Source organism: Anopheles marshallii, chromosome 3 (assembly GCF_943734725.1).
Source record: "Anopheles marshallii chromosome 3, idAnoMarsDA_429_01, whole genome shotgun sequence".
NCBI classification, from domain to species: domain Eukaryota; kingdom Metazoa; phylum Arthropoda; class Insecta; order Diptera; family Culicidae; genus Anopheles; species Anopheles marshallii.
Genome location: NC_071327.1, coordinates 33,265,430 through 33,292,389, shown reverse-complemented (window position 1 = coordinate 33,292,389; position 26,960 = coordinate 33,265,430). Strand labels below are relative to the sequence as shown.

Below are 26,960 nucleotides of genomic sequence, written 5' to 3'. Positions count from 1 at the left end.
CCGTGAAAGATCAACTCCGCGATCCGCGACTCGCAACCCGCCAGAAGAAACGAACGATTCGATCCCTGTGCGACAAAACCCCCGCAATTCCATTCGTTAGTCGTGTCTCGCGACTTTAGTGCGTGTGTGTGTGTGTGTGTGCGTGTGTGGGCGAGTGATTGTGGTGTCGCGTACAGGGCCGTGTGCGTGTATCCTTTGGCGGGTTGTGTGTGTGTTCACGAATGAGGTAAAATGTTAGGACCCACCAAATGGAGACTCCTTACGATCGTTGCCGGTATACTGCTAGCCCATGCGATCGAGTCACCGACCAGTAAGAGCAACAAGCTAAACGCACAGGTACGCTCCTTCACCAATCCCGAGCTTGGGCTGCGCATCGAACAGATCAGTCCGTGGAGTACGGGTCGGAACATTCCGGCACGGAACCTGCTCGTCCCGCATCAGCTGTTTTCGCGCGTGGACAACATCCGATACATCGACAGCCGAACACCGAACAGTCGCCATCTGCAGAGTACGTTTGGGGCATTTCGGTTAGCGGATGCTGCGCAACAGCCACAGAATGGGGCCGGCATACAGCGACGTCGTTCGAAAGCCTTTCAGATGCGTCGCTCGGATGAGGTGGCTGCAGATGCTGGGTTGGCACTGGAACAGCAGCCAGGTGCATCTGTGCTGCCCTCTCCAGAACAAGAACCCACCTATCAGAATGTGAGTCGTGCACAGCGCCAACATCGATACAAGATCATTCCGATCAGTTATTTCTACCGGGAAGAGGCCCAGCCAATACCTTCCGAACTGAAACCTGTTGGTCCTAGTCGACCACCGAAAGATACTGATAATGATGAACCAGAGGTTCCAGACACGACCTCCAAACTAAACCATGACCAAGATCATGGACATGAAGGTGGCGAGTATTCGCGTTCCGATACACCCGTCATTGGAGCTCGGCGATCTGGTATTCAATTCCCGGGACCACTAAAAGCAGCTACAGGATTCACACCCCAAGGATACAGTGAGGAAAGTCTTACATTGGGCGATAACTTGGGTTTGTTTCAGCAACCTGTCAGTACCGCCGACGAGTATGGACCGGTAGATAGCGAGACCGTGCACGACGGTCGTGGTCCAGATGAGTTCTCGCGTAGTTTGTACGCCAACCGTTATTTCCGGGATTTCAATCGACCAACACCGATTGATCTACGCCCAGCTGAGTCTCTTCCCCGGCCAAGTCGTCTGATCGAGTTCCCGGGCAACGTGAATGTCAAGCAACCATTCCGGGACGATGTCACAAAGTTCGGTGATGTTGCAGGCCCAGTAACAGCCATCCAGCGTCCATTCGGTGATTTTGGCGAGGGCAAAAACTTCCGCACGTTTGATCCGACCTACTACACCGACAGCCCTTACCAACCCAACCGGGCTCCACCCTACTTCCCGGCAAAGCTATACACCGAGCCAAACCAGAAGATCTACCAGCCCCTGTGGAAGACCCGCTCGCCACGTGTCGTCTTTCCGCAGGGTGATCTCGCCTCCGGTCCCTCCGGGTTCGGGGTAGACAATGTCGTCTTTCGGTAAGTATCCTCGGCCTTAGCGCCATATTGTTTTTGCGTAGTCCGAAATAGCGTGTTTCGTTACCGTTCCGTGACCCACAGGGACCAGAACTTTGGGTTGAACGAGCTGGCCGCTATCCAGGATGTGCGGAACGAGTTCAACCAGGACGACATCAACGATGAACCGGCGACGACCAGCAAAGATCGTGGTAAGTGTCGACCGCCTACTAGCGATTCTCTCTCCAACTTTCATTTTGCGTGTGCTCTTTTCCAGTCCTCTCTTGGCTTTTGTTTAGTTCTCACTCTGTCTCCTTACTTGATGCGTTTCTTTGGAAGCGGGTTGTCCACGCCCTGTTCCGATTGCTGTTTCTTACACCGCGAAACAAGCACACGAACCGACGTGCAACTTAAAGAATGTATTCTGTGTCATTTTCATCCAGTGTTTTGACTCATTCTTTCTAAACTCTTGGTCAGGGTGTCCGTCTTGGGTGTACAGATTCTACAGATGACTGTAATGGGTTGTGGCTTCAGATCAGGACCATACTACGCATCACCTCATCTCATCCATACTCTTGGTTAGTTTATCGCTATCGTTTCCTTAAAGACTGTACATGAAGAAATCTCAATGCTCCCTCTTACGATACTTCCTCATCGTTCATTCATCATTGGTAAATAATTTCACTACTCGTATTCTCATGAATCATTTTCATCAACCATAGACGAGAAAAGGGTGTTTCTTACTATTTGTAAACGCTTTTTTTCGATCCATTTGTGCTTAAGCTGCGTTTCAGCATTGTAAAGTGTATAGAAAACGAACTTTAACTACCTAAACAGGCAACGGACTTACTGCTCCCCATGGAGATTATTCGATGCCGGTCGTAACACGGTAGCAACACAGTGCCGAAAAGCTGCATTAGAACCAGAGCGAAACGACATTACAAATCCTTTTATATGCAATGGAAGGAAAATAGGTTACAGCCAACCAGTCTACCACCTCCGTATGAATTTGTAAATATAGTAATTCATATGTGGTGAGCTTTGCACGAAACTCCCTTAATTTTGGTAGCCCAGTTTTTTTTCAGCGATCAACTTACTACCACCGAGAAGCATGAAAAATCCGCGCCTAAGTTTTCATTTTCCAAACGCGAAAAATCGCCCCCGTTTCACCCACAAAACCCTCCCCTCAAGCGAGCTCCCGTTCTACCCAAGTTCCCAAGAGAAAATTAATCTTTGTAGCTTAATCTTTCCACCTCGTAAAATGGTGTTACCGTGGAAGACGCACATGTACGTACAGGAGGTTCGGGCTTTTCCTCGGGTGAGCGATCGCAAATGGCGTGAACTTTGTGTATTGGCCCAGCGCGTGCAGCGGGTGGTTCGGTGGGTTGCACGAGTTTTGGTGGCTTTTCCGTCTGATGATTTCTTACACAACGCCATACTAAAAACCCCCCTCCTGAACGTCCAGACGGGTCCGTGCTGCATGCGGATGGTGGCAGCAGATTGCTTAAAGCACGGACCCGCGCGAAAGGCGTTATATTGCTACACTTAAAATACTTTCTCCGCATTCGTTTCGGCCGGATGGATGAACAACGCCGCACGGTCGGGATGAAAAGAGCGAAACCAACCAAAAAAAAAAAAATAGACAGTAATAACAAAAACAAACACAAAGAAACATTCGATTGTTTAGTGGTTTACATTAAATGGGTACACTTTTCAACGGGCAAACGGCAAACATTGGCTGAGCGCTTTATAGATGTGTTGTTTGGTAACAAAGAAACGATTTGTTTCCAATTTTAACCGCAGTTGGTTGTTGTTTGCGGAATGACTTAAGATTTACCAACTGTTTGAAGAAGAGTGTAATTTTGAAGTTTAATAATTTAGAAACTTTCATAATTGGAGGCTTTCATTAATTTTATTTCTTCATTTTGGAACATGTCAAATTACATCAATTATCTCGATAAAAATAGTTCCGCAATCGTCCAGGATGTTCCAGAAGCATCCAGAATCAAAAAAAAATGAAAGACTCTTTTCTTGTCTACACTTATCAAATCATAAAGAAAATCTTCCGAGTAATCAGCTTCCTTTCAGATCTTTTATTCCGCGAAAGAGTAAACTTCACTTCGCCATTTGCAGAATGGACCATCGTTAGCCCTTTAAAGCTCAACTGCACTTTTACTGCTTCCTCTATTACACCATATACCTATCTTACGTTTCTTCGCAAGATGCAAAACGATCTTGCATCGCGATTAACGCTCTATGAAACAAAGCACTTTGCTGGCAAGGCGCATCTACTCCCATCGCATCGGCATGTAATGCATTTCCACGTCTCCCGGGTTGGACCATTCTCGTGACATTCAACGTGACGTCTCGCTGCAACGGATGCACTTAGTCTCCGGATACGAGTCGTGCATGTCGTGCAGTGTGGATGGTACGCTGGCAAACCGCCCATCCACAGCGAGGTCCATTTCGCTCGGTTTCGGTGGAGTAAAATATGGAGTGAAAGTTGCTATTTTGTCGCCGATGACGCGACACCACCATTCGACCAACGCGTTGGTGAAGTAGTGGAGAAGCAAAACAAAATCACTCCCTCCTTGCGGTCCATTCGCGTATCTTGGAAACTGGTTCCGGGGTTGCGTTTTTTTTTTTGCTTCTTCTTCATCGAAATCGTGACTGATTATGTCATCGGCAGCGTTATCAGCTGCTGCCACGGTGGAAATGTATGAGATGCTGTGGCTGGTGGTGAGGCTGAGCACCCTGGCTCCTCACGACATGTGTTCACGCCCGGATGTGTATTATCGCACCATCGGGCCCAATTCGATTCCTTTTGCGTCCTCCCCGTAAATTGGCTGCTTCCGATGTTTGTTGGCGAGCAGGTTTTTACCTGATTCGCTTTCTGTCTTATCTTGTTTTTCCTTCTCCTCTCGCTCTACTCTTTGTGGCGCTGTTTAGTTCGGATGGCTACCGTTTGGACTTATTGATTTTTCCGGTGAAATTTTCCTCACTGCTCTTTCCTCCGAGGTTTGCCAACCACCGCGCCACACGCTACCGGTTTTGGAGCGTCATGTAATCATCTCCACCACCAAGCCTGTGGAGATCGCGGGGCGTGATAAGGCTTTGAATCGAAACGAGTCGCTTATTAAATTATCCAAATACACTTCGCATCGGGCTTTGGCGAACCAACTGTGGACTTCATGGAAGTCCTCCCTAAAAAACCTTGCCGAAACACCAACAGCAGAATCCGGTCAGAAAGAGGTTGAGGATGGAAGGAGAATGGTCCGCATGCCTGCCAAGACCATCGCCGCAGGCCATCGTCGCTGCTGGCCGAGAGGCTAACTGGAACAAAGTGCTACATAAAAACATAATGAACGACGCGCAACAATAAATCGTAAAGCTTTTATCGGGCTGTAGTTTTTTTGTTTGTTTGCTTGCTTGCTGTTTGTTTCAGCTTTGCTTTTTTGTCTGCGTGTCGTTGCGTAATGCTTTTGGACGGTGTGCCATCTTGCCGGCCGTGGGTCGTCGACGAACGCCGGAATGGTAACGCGCGTCATCATCGCAATGTAAGTTATTCTGACATGTTGGAGTTGAATTCTAGTTGTTTTTCGGCCCATGTTTCGGCTTCTGAAGCAAACGTTGGGTTATTTTCCCTACGCACTCTTCAGGGCAGAACAGAAGCAGAAACAAAATCCCAACAATTTATGGATTTCAAAGCACACCCCCATGCTCCATGCTTCGTTCAGTTTGGCAGGTCCGTGGAAAATGAACAAATTTAATTTTGCTCCAGCTCATAAAAGGGTGCAACGTGAGATTGGGTGGTGATGACGAGATATAAAAAATTTAGCAAATCTCAAATTGCACCAAGAGTGGCCCCAACACGTACCAACGGTCCCAACCGAAGGGTGCAACCAATGTGCAAGACTGTAATGGCGGGACCCGTAATGGCGTTGGAAAATCGTTAAAAAGTCGTCCAGTGATGCTATTGGTAATGGATAGCTTTTCACACGATGCAGATTGGTATGAAATGCGATTAGGTGAAAGCGAGCGCATTTTATGTTGCACTTCAACATACACACAATGATGTGAACCATATTGCAAAAGGGCATTTACGATTTCACTAAATTGAGCTTATTGGATTGAATTTCCTAGAGGGCCTAAAAGTTTATTAAGCACTTTAGTCCTCCAATGTTTGTAAAGATTAGCTTACCAAAGAGGGCTTATGTACCCAATTTTATGTTATAGTAATAATGTTCTGGGCCATCTATTTATCAGTAATCATCTACCATTTCATTAATTTTAAAACTTATTTTTTTTTTGATAGCCAGCTTAAGTTAAGCTGAATGCAGCAGAAAATTATTTATATTCAATTTTTATCTTTTTAACTATCATAAAAAATTAACGATCAAAAATAAAAGTTAATTTCAAGATGTGAGTAATTCGATTGTATTGTAAATAAACGGATTCTAGGATCGTAGACAAATTTACCTTAATCGTAAAACTTTTATATTCCTTCTCAGAAGGTTCAGATAGTGTAACAAGGGGAACGAATTGAAACACCTTCGAAAATTGATTCTCAACCTCCATTTACATTACTTCCTCCTTCAAAACCTTTGGTGAAATGCTTAAGCTTTAATCACGGCGGGTAGGCACGCAGCATCATGCTGGCGCACAAAATAACCTAGCGGGGTACAAATTAGCGATTCACAGTTCCGGAACTTCGGCGCCATTCGACCACATAAACAACGCGACTGACGCATCGCAATCGAACGTGCTGCAATCCCGTTGCTTGCGGGTTGTTATATCCTTGCCTTTACACACTCCGGCTCCTGCCTTCGCTATTTTTTGCCGTACGATTGCATAATGTTTGCTGTGCTGTCCCGAGGGCATTTGTCACGATTTCGAGCCGAAACGCCTTTCGCGGAAGGGTTCGAGGAAAAACCTATGATAATAAATAAATAAATACACCGCTCTCTGGTCGTCGGGGACCATCGGGAACAACTGGCACTTGTGGCACGCGGTACTTAACATCCGTTCGGCACAGTTTCCTTCGCGTTGTGTAAACCCTCAGGCCGGGAAGGAAATGGGTCGTTATCGGTGATGGAGAATAGTGTGCTGGTTGCCTGTTTTTTTCCTCTCTACTATTTAATGGAATGGGGAAGAGAAATGGATGCATTTTTGCAGCGTTATCTGTTTTTTTGCTCTCTCCCGTTTTCTTTCGATCGTTATAAAACTTAATTAAACTTTCGCTCTTTAAGTGAACAACACAGCGTTTAAGCGCCTTTCGACTAACGGCTGCGCCACGATGTGGTACGCGATCGGTGCAAAAGTGATAAAACCCTATACTTTGCGAAATTGCATCCCCGCAAAGAGGGTTCGCATTTAGCAGGGAGCTACCGGTTTATGACAAGGTCGAAGCTTAAATTGCTATTCGTTAATGATTTTATTGTGATTGAGCGGAGATTAAAATCAATCAGAAGGAAGCATAAAATAATGCTTTGTTGCATTACGTCACGCCTTACTTGCAGTATTGCTGTAAAGAGAAAATACGAACATTGAGTTATGTTATTATTCTTCATTTTTCTAAGGACATTCGACGAACATGGATTTTTATCTACGTTACAGGGTATTCAAGTTCAAATGGTAAAAGCTGAATAAATGCTGATTTTTTTTTTCAAGTTGAACTGTAGCATGTTAACATAGAGATGGAATTCTTCCTGAATTTTTGGAACTTTTGTTAGTTGAACTTAATTCTGTTCTAACATTTATTGACTGATACACTGAAATCTTAGTTAATGCGTAAACTGAGATACTTGAGAAACTGAGAATCGAGTTTAACTTACAGAATTTCCTATAAAAAGGGAAGGGATTTCTTGTTTTTTAGGCAAAAACGTTCTAGTTCATCTTGAAAAGCTCAAAAGCTTAGACTTTGCCAAATTAAGTCGATTATCTTGTAAACTTGTAAACTCGCTTTACAATGTTCTTATTCCCCTACGGTTCAAAGAAAATTAATCAAAAACAAATGGCAACCCAATCTGAGTCCATTCCGTCTCCTCCACCAACCCCTTTGTTCGTGCACGTGCGAAGCCAAGACTGCTTGTCATCTCTGGACACCATCCCTGATGATCCGTACCAAACTAGATAGTGCTAGGCTCGGAAGAACCGGTCTCCGCGGAATGGGCACCTCGCGGAAGGGTCAGTAAAGAAAAAAAAATCGGTGCCGGTCCGATTTGTGGCCCGGCCAGCAGATGGAATGGAAAAAGAGTAACCCTACAGCAAATGAAAGTGAGAGTGATTCGTGAAAGGAAGCAACGGTGACGATACGGCGTCGCGGAAAGTGAGCGGTTGTTTGACCCTACATGAAGAAGGTAACACAAGAAGGACGCACAGGCTGCGATGAGGATGAAGAGATGGTGCGAAAGATGGTTGGTGGTGGGGCAAGCGAAGCAAAGCGGTTTACGTAATATGAAACCCATCGGCCATCAAGCTTGTACATTTCCTTTGCGAATGCACGCACGAATGAACGAATGGACGCGCAATGTTCCGTATAATCGAACAGGCCGGGCATTCAACTGTATGGACCGAACGCAGGGAAGCGATGGGATGCCTCCAGTCCATGTGTGTGTGCGTATGTTTGTTTGTTTATGTTTTTACCATTCGCCAAGGGAATTGTAACACAACGAACCGGTTTTATCTAAGCAATGATTATGCATTGTCTAATGCTACGTCATCTTCCCAAGCAGACATATTCGATCCGTTGGAATATTGGGAAATGTTTAGGTCGTACTGCGAATAATTTATCCTTCGTTGGGATGTTTTTACATCGTACGACGACCGTCAAAGGAACACATGAAACGCCTGCAGCACCGAGCAAATAATCTTTCAAGTTATTCTAAACTATTCATATTTTTTGCGTAGGTTTTCAACTGAACAATGGTAGGTCCTCCATTCGTATTACTTTTTGTGAATGTTCTTGTATTAGATTGAAACCGTGAAGCATTGTTTTATTTGAAGAATAGTTCTACAACTTAAATTTTAAACGTTGAAAACCCAACTATCAAAGAACAGAATCAGATTCATAGATCACACACCCTCTAATTTTGTTCATAAATATCCGATTAAAGATCAAATAAGTCATGGAAGGGAATGTGACATAATACGAGGTGTCAATAAATAATACTGCAATAATTGGAGTGTCGACCATTTATGAATTCTTTTCAACTAGAAGTAGACTGTTTAGAAATAGAAGTGGAATCCTTTAGCAAATACACGCTGACAGCAATTCTATGCAAAGCTTTCTCCCCTCACCGACATGCGAAGCATTCTGACAAGAGGTTTTTTATGAAGTCAGTTACAATTTACACAGAACACACAATATGAAGGATGGATAATAATCTATCTCTGTTTTCGATTCCCTTCGAAAGCTATTCAGAAATGGCTACTAATTCCTAATATGCACAAAAACTCCTACAAAATAAGGTTAGAAAAAATTAAAAAAGCAAAAGCAACAATAGATCACTATTTGCTCGGTGCTGCTGAATACGGACGACAAATCACGTGTCTCACTACATCGCGACAACAGACAAAAAACAAACACCAGCATCACAACATTAACTAACTCCCGGACTTCAATCTAGTCGGTGGTGACGGTGGTAACAATCGCGGTGTCAGAAGCGAACTGCAGTGCCAGCACGAGGGCGGTACGTGCGAGTTCTTCCTGCTCTGCTGGATGTCCGGCGGTTTGCTGCAGGGAACGTGCGGCGGAATGCTGAAGGGTTGCTGCCATCGGACGGCCAAATCGGCCAACATCGGCATCGATGCGAGTACCGCCGTCGACCTCACGAACGTGCCCGCCCTTGAGTACGGTCCGGTGCAGAATGATCCCAGTGAGTGTGCCAACAAACAACCTAAACAAAATTGCACCGTGCTGTGTGTGACGTTAGCTTTGGGGTTCGAGTTTGAGTTTGCCTCGTTATGTATTAGTACCGATTTCCTGTTTCATATCTCACATACACCCAACACACCCAAACTGCATCCTTCCCGATTCACGCAACAAAAAGATTCCCGGCTACGTAATGGTGTCCTTGTGTATGGATTTAGAGTTTCGCACGATTCCACGATCCCTACGGTTGCCAGTGACACATGACAACAGTAGAAAGAAGTTTAACAAACAACATCCCATATGATCAGGTGGATTTGGAGATTTCACTCACATTAAAACACAAGGAGATCTCTGGAACGTGATGGACACGGTTGGGTTGCATGTGGTTATGAGATGGATGGAGACAAAATAGTGTAAGAACGATTAATGCCAATTGTGTTTTCGCTATTATGCGACGAAGTTAATACAACCCCTTAATTAAGCCATCGGATGTTGAATAAGCCCTTCTCAATTACAGTCACCAAAATGTGTCCTCCATTAAGGACATTGCATGAGCAGACAAATGAAACATCAATGTGTCTCTCATTAGTTCTTTAAAATCGATGTCGAGCTGAAGCAGGGTTTAAGTAAGCTCCCCATGTCAGCCGCCAAGAAACATAACCATTTCGACTTTTCGTTTCACTCTATCAACTTTTCGAAACTTCCCGATGCCCGTTCGAGGCGCCATTACGTGAACGCATTGGCGGGTGAGTGTCTCAATCGCAGTGCAGCAGTAATGAAACCGATTTGACATCACTTTAGGGTAAAGATAGCGATTTAGGCAGCGCTGTTGGTTATCTAACAAGGAAAGTTTTCTTTTGCTCTCACCTGCAACTTCATCCTCCATACCGCCACCACTCGGTAATGGCAGTAATTGTGGCAAAGGGTTGATCACAGTTGGTCAGCGGGTGTTGGTCAGCGCGATCGTGCAGTACATCGCTTGAAATTACTTTCACGTGCCAAAGTGTGATGATGTTATGGGGTTTTCAGCCATTGGCACAACAGATGGTCTAAGTGTTGTGTGCGTTGAAGTATTATATTTCAAACAGCATCAAAATGTTTCATCGTTTTTTGTTTATTTATCCGATTCAGAGTCAGATTAGAGTCAAATTTTTAATTTTGATATTCGAACCATTCAATCTATCCTCAATGTGGAGAACTAGCTCTTCTGCCGTTAAACACAATTCTAATACAATATTTGAGTGCATTATTATTGGTTAATTAGCCTATTCCTATATTCAACACAAATAATGTACAAATGGTTGAAACTGTTCGGAACGTTTAAGTTTGTAAATATCAATAAATTCCTAATCCTTACCCCTTTATAACTTCCTTTTCCAATGTTGACTTATTTTATGTAAATAATCTGTTCGCCGAAATCATCCATTTGGTTTTGCAAATAACATTTGATTATTCAATTAACAAACATCTTACTTAATTCACATGTACACAGAACATCCCATTGGAACTCCAACAAACTACACTATAGCAACGCTCACGTCCCTAACTGACCGACATCTATCTTCTGTATTGTTAAGGTTTCTTATGGCTCACAAAAAAATTACTATCTTCGTTATTGATTGGCCTTACTGTTTGTTTCCTCTGTTTGTTCTATCTTCCCACGCACACTCTCTGAGCAGACAAAAGCTTGCTGTTTTCTGTGAAGACATTTTAATCTTCCAAATAAATAAACCCTCCGATGGAATCTAAACTCACTTCATCCTTTATCGTTTTCGTTCCATTTCTTTATTTTCTCCAAACGCCCTTGGGGAGCACAGGTTGCGGAATATCGTTAGCAAAGCAGACAGCCCAGCGGCGGATCGTCGGTGGAGATGATGCTGGATTCGGCTCCTTCCCATGGCAAGCGTACATCCGGATAGGTTCCTCGAGGTAACGTTGTCCTTTCTTTTAAGCCCCGGTTGTAAAGGCCCAATCGTCCTCCATTTGTCCATCCAGGGACTATATGTGTCTTTAACCCGTCTTTGTATGTGTCTTTGTAAGTGTCGCCTAACCCGGTCACAAGATTTATGGTAATGCACTTTTGCTCCATTTCGGGACATGCGAAATTGTTGCCTTTCGCCTACTTCCTCATGTATTCCATCTTCTCTGCGATCAGTACGAGACAGAAGCCCTGGGAGAAAATAATGTCAACTCTACCATCTGACAGGGCCAGCCACCTTTACATGACCCACATGCGCGAAACCATGTAAAATGGCTTCTGACACCGATTTCGGGTTTTGGTTTAGTTTGCTACCTCTGTGCGAGTGAAATCTTTCACTCACCGCCACTGCGGATGCTGCGAGAAGAAAGTGAACAGCACACAGGTACGGAAATCGAAAGTTTCGAGTGCGTTAGCTCTATACACTGGCGCGCCCACGCTTACGGTGGCCGAATAAGTTCAGCCAAATCTGCTACACCAGTATGGAGTGTTTGGTATCCCGGAAGCTGGCCAGCTAGTGAGATGTAGCTCCCGGGTAGGACACACAAATGAATGTGGGACAGTGCGGGTGCGGTATCACTGCGAGAGGCCCATGGGAAACGAGAGGAAGCATACACACCGTAAGTCAGCTGACACGGATTTACTGCAAAATGGTTGTCTTGTGCCATCGAAAGACTTCATTTGCATTTGGTTACGGCTGCTTGTTTGTTTGCACTCTCCACACCCGCTCAAGATATTTTGGGTGGATGAGAAAGCGATGAAAATGATGCCGAACACTGTCTTACCCAAATGTCTTCGTGTAACGGTGGAAGCAAGTTGATTCGGTAGAAAATTACTTCAATTAAGTAAACAATTTCGATTGCATCGAACGCTGCGAGCAACTAAAATATTTTCCCCCCTAAAACACCAAACCCCGGAAGATATTCAGAGTGAAGCAGGCTTTCCCCTTTGATATTTGATTTATAGTCGGTAAACTGTTGGTCGCGTGTATCATCTCGATGAGATCATCAGTGTAAGCAAACACGGAGTAAAGTTAGTTTAAAGATGAACAAATAAAAATAGCAGCACAATTTCAAAGCAAACAACCTTTTGTCCGATGCTTCGTGAAAGAGAATCGGATAGGACTAGCTGATGCAAACAGTCCGATTGCCAAATAATCCTACAGAAATAGTTGTTTGGATTAAAGGTCGTCTAATTATATTAATTTCTTTGATATTTACAGTTTTTACTTTGTTTGATAAATTTTATTTTTGCACAATTATTACTTACGTTGTCATACTTAACCTTCGCAAACGATTGTTATCCCTTGCTATAAAAAGTCGACATAGTCAACCTACAACTACTGACGCATGTCTTAGGAGGTAATCTCATTATCAATAGGGCTCATGTGACGGATTCTTAAATTTTGTAGTAAAAAAACTGTTGAAATCATACCACTCTCTTCTATAGCTCTACTATAGATATTTCTCAACATGACAGCATTGTATTTGCCTGTGTTTCAAATAAGGAGAATATTGTTCTCAAAACTGTGCTGAAATTTCCTCGTCTCTCCGTCCCAAATTCTGATTCGGATGTTTTGTCATGTAATATTTAACTAATACAGTAATATCTTGTCCTAACATACGCATGATTATAAACTTCCACAGCATTTATGATAGTTTATAGTTAGCCAATCTACTAAAGATGCATCAGTCGACATCGCGGCCCACCGGGGTGCCATATCGTAAGGATAACTTTCACTTTATGCACTGAAGATAAAACGACGTAATCAAAGTGGTAAAAAAGCATAATCACCATCCGAAGATGATGTAGCCAATCCCTAGACGATAGAACCTTCAAGAGTCTTGAGCTATCGCGGTGGACGTCAACAATTACGGTACGACGATGTACAACAATGGTTCAAAAATGATGCCTCCAGCACCGGTACCCACCCATGTTGTGCAGCTGCCAATTGAAGAGGAAAATTTCATTAACATAACCACTAATTAACTCTCACCAGTATCGGGAATCACCAGCGCCATCTTCGTCGTTGTCGTCGCAGTCGTGATGGTTTGCGATTTCTTCTCATACCTCATCGTTGTTTCCACTAGAAGTCGATTCCTCTTCAAAAACTCGTGGACGTTGTGTTTTTGTTTCCTTATCGCCCTTAATCAGTATGTTGTTGCTGTTACTAATCATTCACTAATCCTCTAACATATTTTTGTTCGATTTTTTGTTTTCCTTCCCTTGTGTCTGTCACCTTTCTGTCTTTATCTTTACTCTTCTCACTCACATCCTCTGTTGGGATGTTGTCGGATTACTTGCTGTCCTTTTATTTGTTTGTTGAACAATTTCACAATCCTATCTATTATTGTTCCGTTGTACCAATTATGTTCAATGTTTCATTGGATTCTATGCCCACTACTCTTCGTGTACTCGAACGCACTCCGCACTCAATGTTGCAATGATTCTCCTTTCGCTTCACGATCGAATCCCGTTCACCGCGTATTTCTCCGATCTTGTGTGCGTGACCGATCGTGATCGCTTTTTTCCCCATTTACCAATTTCCTGTCCCAATCTTTCCCTTCCCCTCTTCCCATTTTTCCCTCACCCCAACGTGATGGCTATGGGTTCTGCTGCACCTTTCTTTCCGACACGCTATAAAAACACAGGTCTATGCTTTCCAGATGTGGTGGTTCGCTGATTTCGCGCCGTCACGTGGTGACCGCGGGCCACTGCGTTGCGCGAGCGACCCCACGGCAGGTGCACGTGACCCTCGGCGACTACGTGATCAACTCGGCGGTCGAGCCCCTGCCAGCCTACACCTTCGGCGTGCGGACGATCAACGTGCATCCGTACTTTAAGTTCACACCCCAGGCCGATCGGTTCGATGTGGCCGTACTGACGCTGGAGCGGACGGTGCACTTTATGCCCCATATCGGTAAGACCTCTCAGCGGGGGGTCAGTTTCACTTTTGCTCAGTGTGCGGGAGTGTGCGGGTACGCTTCCCTATTTCTCCTCAGATTTAACAATGTATAACGGATCCATTTGAAATGGGGTATAGTGAAAGGAGAGAAAAAAGGTCAATCTCACCCCCAAATAGGACACCGTATCTGGAATGGTCCGAAGGAAAAACAAAAGTGAAACCGACCCTCGGCAAGAAACTGTACCCTTTCCATGTTGTAGCTATATCCTTTTTTGCCTTTGCTGATTCATTCATGATCCTTTTCTATCATAACTTCCAATCATCGCATCCCTTAAAGGAACTCGATTCCATTCTCCAGTTTTGATGAAAAAAGTTTCTTCATGTTTCGTTTTCATTTTTCACCGTAATATCGGCAATTTTTTTACATCCCTATTTTCTTCCAACCATTTGTTTTTCCTATTTCTCGGTTTTGCAAAATCTACCCTAACCCTGTGTGCTGTCTATCCAACTTGAAATCTCGCTTCCGGAACAAACAAACAATCAAACGAATCCCTTACGAAAACAAAACTTCTCGTTTCAACCGTGCAATAACAACAACATCGCACTGTGTCGTACACCAACAACCCTTTGAACATTGCTAAACCCATGCGGGATGTCTTCTTTTCGCTGACTTCCGTGCACGTCAGCCCCCATCTGTTTGCCGGAGAAGAATGAAGATTTCCTAGGAAAGTTCGGCTGGGCGGCCGGCTGGGGTGCGCTCAATCCCGGTTCGCGGCTGAGACCCAAAACGCTACAGGCGGTCGACGTCCCGGTGCTTGATAATCGGTAAGTATGACAAGCAGGATGGTTGGTTTTACTTTAGGTGATTTTTTTCAATTCAACCGCCTGAGAACGATATTGTTATGAAACCAGTAAAATGAGCTTTTGCTTTGCATGTTACGATGACATGCTTACATTTTCAGATAGCGTATGCTCTGTAACCTTGCTGTATAAAGCTTTATAGAAAACAATCTTATAAAAAATGCTACAACTGTTATCACCCTGTATTCGTTTTTATTGTTAATTATTGTTGCACAACTTTTCAAAATATTATTCAATTAACATAAAACTTTGACTAAATAATTGCAACATAAATAAATTTTACTACTGCAAATGAAAATTTTTCTAATCTAATTGAAACACAGTAAAGTAGTATAAATAAATAATAAATAATAAGTCTTGATCAACCATAGTTAAATTTGGTCAAGCCGAGATTTCCGAGTGTATAAATATGGGTTTTTTTTTCAGAGAAAATAGCGACGTTTCATTCGGTTCTCAATTTTTCCAAGTAGAAGTTATCTCTATAATACATTTATCAAACTCTCTCAATGTCTTAATTGTGTTACAAAATCTACGTACTCTTTGCCCATCACCAGGGTTTGCGAACGATGGCATCGCTCGAATGGTATCAATGTTGTCATCTACCCGGAGATGCTGTGTGCGGGGTATCGAGGCGGCGGTAAAGACTCCTGCCAGGGTGATTCCGGCGGACCGTTAATGCACGAGAAGACTGGCCGATGGTATTTGATCGGTATGTATGGCTGTAAATGAAGCAAATGATACGAAAGCACCCGCACTAACCATGCCGATTTCACACTTCAACAGGCATCGTATCCGCGGGCTATTCCTGTGCCACCAGAGGTCAACCGGGTATCTACCATCGGGTTGCGAACACGGTCGATTGGATATCGCACATCACACAAATTTCCACGTAAGCCTCCCGCAAGATCCTGCACCGTAGCACAGGGCGTCCGGAAGGATAGAGATATCCGTTCCGCATCATTAAGTGATTCCAAGTCACACGACACAAATCCTTGCCCGTGAGAGAATACTGCTTTCGTGCAGAATGAGTCGTATGGACGTTAAAATGAAGACACGTTAATAGGAAGCGAGAAACGAAATGGTCTTTCAAGTGTTCAACTTGTGCCCGACTTTCAACAGAATCACACTGTGCATGCACGTCTAGAGCTTCGACGCAGGATGCAGAAGGTTGCCGACTATCAGCCGCTGGTGGGATTTATTTATGAAACACATATTTATTACACTGCCTTCGGTCTCCAAGACTCTTTCATTTGCCCGTTTCAATGTGACTATTTCAAATTAGCAAAAGCGGATCGAAAGTCAGCAGTAGTAGAAGTACAGACGCAGTCAGCGGAAGATAAGCTTACAAAAGTACCATAAAAAATAAACAAAAAAAAAACCAATCGACGCCACCAACGCACACAACCACGCGCACGCAGTGAAAATGTGATATGTAAAAAGTGACTATAATCGCTTAAAGAACGCATCCAGATGTAAAGAAAAAAGAGTAATGAATGTGCCGCGGAAAGGTTTCCATGTGGCTTTTAGGGATGAAACAGTGATGCCACGAGAGGAAGCTAGCGGAACAACAACAAAAAACCCAAGTGTGTATAAAACGACAGTGAACTATTATCACCAAACTACGATTGCGATGTGTGAACATAGTACCGATACGGATTTTAAGTCGACCGGAGTCGTACCGGTGTACTACCGCATACGCTAATTACACGTTTCTGTGAAACTGTACAATTAGCACGGTACACAACCATAAATGTTAGCAAGGAAGATAAACGAAACGACGACAGACGCCAAACGCTGCTGGATGCGATGTGCGTACGTTATGTAGAGATATAACCAGATATATATGTGTATAATCCCGCCGCGTTGTGAATGCCTTTGTTTTCCACGCCCTCACACGCCTGTGAGTTGAATGATTGAATGCGTATTGTAAATATTATTTTTATTCTGCCGCCAGTACTGCTGGAAATTTGAAGAAAAGAAACCACGTGCGCATCACACACGTGGCGTCACTAAACACACAAAAAAAGATGTATGCGTTAAGAGTAAAGAAAAATGCTTCAGCAGAGAAAAACAAATACAAATACCCAGTACAGGCACATGAAATCCGTACTGTGCAGCGTTCAGCATAAAAATTAGCATAAGGTAATAGAACGAAATTTTTCGTTCCTAGGTTTTTTTGACTGAACCGCAAAAGCGAACATCAAACACGCTAGGGGATGTTTTATGCAAAAAAGCTTATGTTACCACGTGAAAAATAAGTCACTACCAAGATGTGCTGTGTGCGAATGAAAGTTGAGCCCAGTTTGTTTAGCCCATTTATTTACTACCATCACCATCACTACCTGAACCACCACACATTCAAACGCATATACGTGTTCTGGTAAAGGTATTAACTTTTTCTTTGTGTGTAGGAAGTTTTGTAAATTTACTGTGTACTGTGGTGAAGAAGCATAATCGCAGCTTCGCTTAAACAATATTGCGGAAGAAAAAAAAAACACACACACGCAAATTATCAACTGTGAGCGCTACAGTGTAGACCTTTGGATGGTAGGGATTGGAAATGTTGCATACCGGCGCTAGTGGACGCTGCAGGGATGTAGCATACTTTTAATGGACTTGAAGGCAATAATGTTTTGTTTTTAGATAGCTATTGAAAAATGTTTTTTTTGCTTCTCTCAAATGAAACCTCGTCAGAATGAAACTAAAATAAATACAGAAAGAGTATCCTGACAGAAATGTCCAGCGAGTTGTTTTATGTTTATTTTGCATTAAATATTTTAAAAATAACACTTAACATCTGAAATATCACAAAAACAGCAGGATGAAATAATCCAATATGTGAAGCAATTAAATCGTTCAGTTACAACTGCGAATAAGTTTTGCTGCTGAGGGTTTTACGCCTGAAAGTATGCTTTGTTGTCGTTATAGCACATTTTTATTATAGCATGTCTGCTCGAAGCATTATTTTGTGGTTGAAAATCGGTATGTTTTCAAGTCAACCTTTTGCTCTGATATTTAGACATAAGCTACCGAAAGAATTTTTTTATTTTAATACTAATAAAACAAGAGAAAATCTTGCGTTGGCAATGTACTTTATTAAAGGTAAACATATTTTAAATGTATACATTTAATTTTTTTTTTTAAGAAAGAATGCATGCTTTGCGGTTAACATAAATATCATTATTTATTGCTAACTTTCGACAATAATTTTAAATATTCATCTACTGACCCGTTTCAACAGTTCCTGCTTAGCAAGAGCAACGAATGATTGCTCACCTACATGTGCAGTCTGCAATATTTCCATAATGGAAACCGCAAATATCGTCCATTACATTTTGCAAAACTATTGCATGGCAATAACGATAATTACTTCTTCCTCTTTTGTTTCGTTTTTTAGCAGCCACATAAAATCATGTTGCTCATTATTAATTCATGAATTTACATCACCCGAATGGGATATTGCCAGTTAACGTTCGTCGACTCACACACACTCACACATACATCTCGTGAGTTCACTAATTGGTTCGATACGCGCGTTGTCCTGGCGGATGTATTCGCAAAATGGAATTTTGCACCCGTGTTTACGTGAGCCATCAACGCTCGTTGGCCCAATTATTTTAAATCATTTTGGACGGCAAGCACCAGGAGAACCGAAATAAAGACTCCCTCCCAAAAAACTGTATTCCGGGTTGGCCACTTGCGGAAGGTATTGGTAGCCGAGCAATCGTCTTCAAGCCCACTTTATGGCAGCGATATCGTTCGACCGATCATGCAAAATTGGACAAGAAAAAGATCCGTGCAAAGGTGAAAAACACTCTAGCACCTTGTCAGTCGTTCCCAATTTTCGTCGAGTGCCTTCCGCGGTGCGGTGCATGCAGAATGGTTGAGTTTACGGAATGGATTTGATTACAACCTTGCGAAGGCTGACGAAAAGCGACCTTGTCGAGGTTTTATTGCTCAATTTTACCAGCGCGCGAATGATCAGAGGAAGAGGAACAAAACATCCGAAATCTTGGTCGAATTCCCGGAGACCCGAGCGAAATCACTAACTCCCCTTTACCACTGATGGTGGAGGCACTAAATGGTGCCCTTTTCTTCTTTCACACAAAAACCCCACCGGCTCGGATCGCATCCGGCTAGGCTTAACACGCAGCCTCTCGTAGCTCCACCTGGTCTCTTACGGGCCCATTTTACACGTCCTGCTCCTCATAACGAAACCACCACGTTTATGAGCACGATAATGTACTTCCATCCTCTTATCCACCGTCCGACCCGCGAATGGCGACGACCAAGGGATGGAAGGAATTGTAAAAGCGATTATCCCCGGATGGCTTTTCGAAGAGAGCCGGGTTTGCTATTATTTTTATTATTTTGCAGCCCACGGCGAGGCCAAAGGATCCGCCAACGTTGATTAACCCGTGTACCGCAATGTCAGCGAAAGGAACCGGATCTCATCGGATGACCTCGCGAGGTTCGTGTGTGATGTAAGTGCACGTGCATAAGCATGTGTGTTCGTATGCGTGTGTGTATATGCGTGTGTGTGTGTGCGAGGGTTGTAAAGCTGACCTTAGCTTTGTTTTGCTTTTCTTCGCTGCTGCAGGTGACGTCATTATGGCCTCTCTCAACCTGGTTCAAACGCAGCACAACAAAAACCGTTTTTCATTCCCTTTCCCCGAGCTGAAGCTGAAGTGGTTAGAAAGAAATCGTGACATGGAGCAAATGTGTTCCGTCATCCACCCTTTTGCCGTACGGTTATAAATCAACAAATCTTACCTATCCGTTGGCTGGATCGAAATTCGAATTCAAAAGAGGTGAGACGAGGACTTACCAAGCAGGTCCGATCTAGCGCCGATCCATCTAGTGGGAGGGTCGATCATAAATTATGTATCAATGGTGCCTTCACGTCGATGTTGATGCAAAGGGAAGGATAATAATAATCAGGGTAGTAATGAATGTCAACTGTCCATTTCGTCTTGACACTCAACTATCAGCCCGGTTGCTTCGAATCGCCACAATCGCTACCGGGCACCTAGGCGAACGGTTAACGAGCCGAATGGATGCAATGGCAGCGGCAGTAGGACGTTTTTCTTTCCTTATTATAAAGCCATCACTCATCAGCATCAGGCGGATAGTGTCGACCAGTGGTCGAAGGCGTAGCTGAAGATGCCAAACTGCGAAAGTGACGACGAGAACGCATTGATTGAAACACGTACAATGTTGCAGAAACGCACGTGTGTCAAGCACGGCACCGAATGAAACGCAATTGAATGACCATACAAGGGAAAAGTGAGATTGAAGATGAATGAATGTATGAAGGATTTACAGCGCTGATATCTTTAATTATAGGGCGTAACTCTCGATCGTAGAATTGTGATTCGATGGCCGAAAGGAGAGAAAAGGGCAGTTTGGGAAAATTTTATTAAATCGATAGTCGTTCACCTGGAGCATTGGAAGACTACATTTACAAGTTTTCGACATAATGCCAAATAGAAATAAGTAGTACATAGTTTAAAATTTAAATTTAAATAAACGGATATTTTTCCCGAATGACACATAGAAAATAGTTCACATATTGACAGAGAATGAAATCTCTGAAAAGAATTAAATAAAATAATGAAATGGAGAACATTAATTATAACCAATGCTTAAAATATTTCAACAAAGTGATCTATTTAAATATAGTTTGCTAGATAAAACATTAGTTGGGAGTCTTATTACTTGAACTACACAGGCTTAGCACAGGCAACTTATGGAATAGTCTTCTCAGTATAAGAAGTTCTAAAGCACTATCCAAATCTATGCTCCAACGATTCCACTTCTAGAGTTGAATATTGAGAAGGTCGAGGACTGTCAATCCATCCTTTAAAATTGGTATGTTTACAGAATCTTCCTGTTTACATGAAGAGCTACGTTAATCTCTGGATCGAAGACAGATGGTAGTTGTTAACATTTTTCTTGACCAATGTCCAGTTTACGGAAAATAACTCTTCTGGTATTTTATCAGTCATAAATATGTTGGCTAGAGCTGGAAAATACGCCAAATTTTAGATCACCTTTCTAAAGCACTAAATATATTGGATTCGTTTGTTGTAGCATAGGCTCGCTCTAGCAAAGGCTAGGACTGTTAACTAAACATATAAAAGCTATGAAGTTAAATGTCATTTCTTGAAATGATAATTTGGGACAAGATAATATTTCCACAACAATTTTCAAATAATCAGGTTATTACTTATTACACTTTGGCATTTGTTGTAGCATTTATAATTGTATTTTGTATACTCACATTTTCTTTCTACGCAATTAAACGCATCGAAATTGCGTGCCACAATTAACGATACTATTGTTTGTCAATCATACAACACAAAGCATACCCGTTCAGCAGGATTCAAAGAGGAAGCTTCTCAAATCTAAAAAAAAGCAAAACAAAAAAAACTTCCATCAACCCACTACTTATCGCTACCGGGAACACTGCTCTGCTGTCAGAAACTCCCGTTGCCCATTGGATCGTTTTGATCGTTTCCAGCATTCCGTACCGACGCCAAACCATTTGCATATCAAAATTAATCTCCTCAAACGGAAATAATTTATCCACTTATAATTTCGAGAGCCCCTTTCTGGTGGTCCTTCCCGCCCGTGTGGCTGTGTCTGTTTCATTCCGTTCCACATGCTTAACCTAATAAACCACTAACCTTCTACCGGCAGGTTCTCTCCACGCCCCTCCCGGTGCCACCCTTTGTGCGTGCATTTTCTTTCTCATTCGCATGTTTGCCAAATTCCTCCCCGTCTATAAATGGTCGAGTGTTTTAAAAGTGCCCGTGGGAAGAAATCACCGCTCGCACCGCACCACAACCACCGGGCAATCGGAAATAACAAAATGAGTGGTATGGAAAACAGTGCCTTTTCCACCGCTGCCGGTGTTCTACCGTAAAACACACCGAAAACAAAAAATTGCACACAGCGTTGGCCAAGAGTTCGTGAATGTTTTCCATGCCGGAAATATGTCTATCGGTACGATTTGCGGCTCTCTTTTCCTGGTTCGTAACAGCATTCCTTCGACGATGCTTATATGTGTCACAGATTCCATCGGAAGGAAAGCATGGCTTTAGCGCCAGGGTGAGCCTCAGCTGCTGATGCTGTGTAGTTTCTGACAAGGGCGGTCGGATTGGTGCTCACGATCGAGTAGCAGGAAAAGTCCTCGTTCGATGATACGATGGCACGCGTGCCGCTTTTGCAGCTACACCTTGCAGTACGAACGGGTACAGTTATGTCGTTTCCTTTTTCCCACCTTTTTTTGTCCCTCCCAACTTTATACGATCCCTTTACTCACTTGGCACCTTTTCACGTTGTCCAGTTGTCCACTTGTTATCTCTTCTAATTCGACACGAATTGTTCTACGATTCATTTTCAAGCCGTCTTTACGATCATGCGACATTGAGCCTTTTGCTCGTTTGAGTCATGTTGTTAGCTTGCGTCTCTATTTCACTCTCTAGCTTACGCTTACGTTTCTTTTACATTCCTCCCTCCCTTCCCTCTCCTATGCTTCCATGTTACCTTCCAGCTCCTACCTTATCTTGTCACTCTCGATCGTCTCCTTCTACCTTTTGCTTCACGATGTTCAACAACTTTTCAGCTGATCGACGATACGATACTATTCACCTGGCAGTAGGAAGCACCTACATCTCGCCCGGTAGAAAGGATTGTTGGGTAAATCGTACTGAAGAGTATTGTGGCATTGTCTGATATTTGTTTGTTTTATTGTTATTTATTGATATATTTAATTTTGCTCATTCGCATAACAATTTCTTCATTGGATGTAAAACATGATCCAAGCTTAGCAAATCATAATTTCTTGCGACTTTTTCAGCAATTATGTTTCGTATTTTTATACCAATATTTTATCGGATATTTTTCATGAAAATTCCGAACATTTTCACACTTGGATAGAATCACTTGGTACTGATTTTGTCTCGTTATTACACAAGCTTACTGTATTTTTTTTACAGAAATTCAGTAATTTTCAACCGATTTCCATTGGATTCTAACTTATTTCGGAAAACCGTCTTCCAAAATTTGCCAACATGCAGCAGTAGTTTTCCACAGGCCTTAGCCTTTTCATTTGTTTTTTTTTTGTTAATATTTCATTCTGTTTAGATTTTGCCTTCTTTTTAAGTTTATTTGTAAAGTTTGTTAATTTTGTTTGACAAGTTTTGTAAAACCTCGCACACTCTCTTACTCTTGTGTATCAATTCTTGTACTATTTGTTAATGTCCACTTGGTATTGTTAAAAGCACACGTATGTGTGCCATGTAGTAGTAAATTTTAAATCACATTTCTATGGTTATCATGAAAAAACAAAAACTTTATGTTTTAGTTTTCTTCATAATCCACTATAAAACGCATCTTTCTCTGCTCCTAGGTGGATCGGGCAAATCGCGCACCGCTTTATTTCGCAGCCCGACTACGACGACGACGACGCTGCGGAGCGAGTTTTGCCTGCGCATTGGGTAGGCGCATTCCGGTCGGCATTTGGTACACTTCTTCAGTCTGCCATAACACCGCGGCCCGCTCGGTTCGGTTCGGTTCTCGATCGATCGCAGTACTCTGGCGTTTGGCTCCCGGGTGCGTCCCGGTTTTCCCTCGATTCCACCCCTAACCGGTTTGCCCGTACGTGTGTGTGTTTGTATGTTTTCGTTCGCTTCTGTGTCGCCGGGTTTGTGCTTTCGACTTCTGGTGGCTCCCAGTCGACTTCCCGGGAGCTGCAACAGTCCTAGAAAAACACAGTGCTAAGGAAATAAAAACAAGTCGCTCTCGTTCGGCACAAGATTCCGTGCCCGGTGCCGCTGAAAGTCTGTGACCATTTGGTTGTGACTATCGGTGATCGCGATATCCGCGCGGTTCCGTGTGAGGTGTGGTCCAGTTCCAGATCGATACCGTGTTCCGATGAACCTCCCGCCTGGAGTGCAGACGGTTCCTTGACGAAGGTGCGAACCATCCATTCCATCCATGTGGCATCCATTCTTTCAGCATACATCCAGGGCTGCATCTTCCGCTGCCGGTGGAGTCCAAAGTTTTCGGTCGGTGGCTTTCTCCCGCAGCAGAAACGGGGTAGCCAAAAGCGATGGCAATGGGAACCATGCGGCCGTGAAAACTGGAGCCATACCGGTGAACCAGTTACTTATTCTAATTATAAAGTGGATTAAAACCCGCCAAACGGTGGGTGAGCGAGTGTGCGCATCGAATGAGGATCGCGTTGTTTTGTACGGTGTTCGATTATTCTGCTGTTTTGCCTCCATTACGCCCGGTCTGGTTGGTCTTGTTAGGTTACGGTCTAATGGCGATAGTAAACGATACCACCGCTTCCCGGCTGGTGAATGGCAGAACGAACCTCCGGGCTGCTTTGGCAGCATCAGCTGATGATCGAATGAAGATCCTTCTTCGTGGTGTAAGAGAGATGCGAATACAAAACCGACGCGAAAACACGCCCGTGAGGCATTTGCCCAGAAGACTAAACGGAAACAAAACGCAAGAACTAAATCCAACCGGTTCCGGCGTTATGGTTCTCATAAATCATAGTGCTACAGTACAGGGTATAATCCGAGTTGTGTTTGTTGTTATTCGTCAGCACATGCGTGAGTAGGCGAGTTTGTGTTGAAACTGTGCCTCTTCCTGCCGTTCCGATCCTCCTAACGGGGCATAGGAACGGGGCATAGATCGCCCGGAGTAAGTAGGAAGTGAAGACCTACCGCTCAAAGTAACCAGGCCAGAGTCGTCGCATGACAGAGCTTTCGGGATTTTCGTACGCAACGTGCTGTGCCCGAACGCTTTTGAGTTCTTTACGAGTTGTACACATACACGAAAAAGCTTTAACCAGCAAACGGCACACACCCTCCCAGCACACCTAATTTCGCACCGTACCACCTCGGAGCAGATAGGGTGAAATAAGGCAAAAAAAAAACGCGAGCAGTACGGTTCATGTAAATGTGACCGAGTTTTTCGTTTTTGCTCAGTACGTTTGTGGCAGATGCAATTCCAAATGAAGCTTCCCATGGAGCACCCTACGCGTACAGCCTGAACCTGACGTAACGCAACAGTGGATCTGCCTTAACCTACCGATAGGTCGGCAATAATTTGGGCTACAGTGTTGCAGAACAACAACAAAAAAAGCTGGATGCACACTTTTTGTCCTTTTCACGCTAGGAGGGAATGGTTTTGAATGGTCGCGGTTTTTTGCCACCCGGGAACGTATTGCATGCCGTTGTGGTGCATGTCGCCACTCGTCAAGATTAATTCCCCTGTCATCTCCACCTTGTTGCGAACCAAAGCGCGGAGACACAAAGCGCGCCAGTCGCGAAAAGCGCCTGAATGTCGGAAAATATTGGTCATTGCAGCTGGGAAAACAGAGTTGTGCGAGCACCCCAGCACCCAACCCTGCTGAAACAAAGGGCCCATTTTCCGCGTGTACATTTGCATGGTTTTCACCCTTGGACACGGCGATCTCATCGTTGTTGTCAACGTGTATTGTGCATTGTACCCAGTGCGCCCGGGTGCCATCGGAGGGAGTTTGGAGTTTTCCTCAATTTATCGCTTTCGTGCATAATTTGGCTCAGTGAAAGACACCAACACAGACGGTAATAAAAACAAATCTCCATCTTCACAATGGACCCGGTACCGAGAGGAAGCAGCAAGTACATTTTTTGTTTGCTGCTTTTGTTTCGAAAGCATGCGGCATTTTGACATGGAAAATGACCAAACCGACGGGCGTGGTGCCTTTGGAACGGCTACGTACGCCCGGAACAAAAGGGAAATCCATACCAGCTTAAAGTGCATTGACCACGGTTACCGTTTGTCGGATGCATTATTTGGCAAGCGCGTTATCATCATTTGAGATGCTTCCCCATTTCCACACCACGCGGCATCTACAGGCGAAAGTGTTTTATTCGTTTCTTTTCCGTTTTTTTTTGAACGGCTTACCCATTCCATGGCGGTCGTTCCATCGATTCGATTTGAATATGGAGCATAATGCATGCTTCAACCGTTCGAACGCCACCATCGCCGGGGCTGAAAACTGTGGACAATGGGCGATGCGAAACGCAATCCGCGTTAGGACCCTGGCATTGCATTGTGCTGTTGTGGTTGCGTCTTTCACTTTTTTCTTTTGCTCTTCCATGCACTCGTACTTTCCCCGTGTTTGGAGCGTCGGGGCCGCCTGTTTGGATTTGCGATTTAGAGTGCGATTTATTTTCGATCCATAAGTGATAGGTCGGCGGCATTCGGTGGCTGTGGCGATAAAAGTGTTGGGTGCATTTGGTTTTTGTTTGCTTTTTTGTGTTCGATGGTTGTTGTTGATGCTTGTTTGTGATGGATTTTACAATCGGTCGAACAATAGAGGTGATAGATTTATTTTTTTTTCCAAACGGTACTGCAGGAAGCCATCATCGAAGCACTGTTTGTGTGGTTTACACAGAGAAAGATTTGTATCGTGCCAGATAAGGAATCTTTGGTGTGTTTTACTCGATGTTCTATTTCAGTCTAAAGGGAAAGTTTTTTTTTTTCTTACGCATTCAACTCTTTTATGTTCTTTGAAATGCATGCGGGTAGTATGTTGTGAGCACCAGTTCCAAAAATGCTCCAGACATTTAAAACAAGTTTCCTGCAGATGGAGCTATTGTATCGTTCAATAACAAAGACTTCCTGTCATCAAAAGAAACCCAATCTTATAAGATCACAATAACCAATCATTTTATATAGAAGTACTGCAAAGTAAATAATAAAATTTCAATGTACATAACAAAATTCAGGTTTCGGTTC

The 26,960-nt window shown here is 43.5% G+C and overlaps 1 protein-coding gene across 1 annotated transcript; it reads left to right on the top strand.

The window, feature by feature from the left end:
- Positions 1–231: 231 nt before the first annotated feature.
- LOC128713403 (uncharacterized) lies at positions 232–16,045 on the top strand. Its single transcript, XM_053808262.1, has 8 exons — positions 232–1,559; positions 1,641–1,747; positions 9,164–9,412; positions 11,226–11,337; positions 14,038–14,306; positions 14,978–15,116; positions 15,707–15,861; positions 15,936–16,045. The coding sequence occupies exons 1-8, from the start codon at positions 232–234 to the stop codon at positions 16,043–16,045; spliced, it is 2,469 nt and encodes an 822-aa protein (XP_053664237.1).
- Positions 16,046–26,960: the final 10,915 nt, after the last annotated feature.

Coding starts and splice junctions, on each gene's coding strand:
- LOC128713403 (XM_053808262.1), top strand. CDS start 232: ATGTTAGGACCCACCAAATGGAGACTCCTTACGATCGTTGCCGGTATA. Junction 9,413..11,225: donor TCCGGTGCAGAATGATCCCA/GTGAGTGTGCCA, acceptor TGGGGAGCACAG/GTTGCGGAATATCGTTAGCA. Junction 15,117..15,706: donor GTCCCGGTGCTTGATAATCG/GTAAGTATGACA, acceptor GCCCATCACCAG/GGTTTGCGAACGATGGCATC.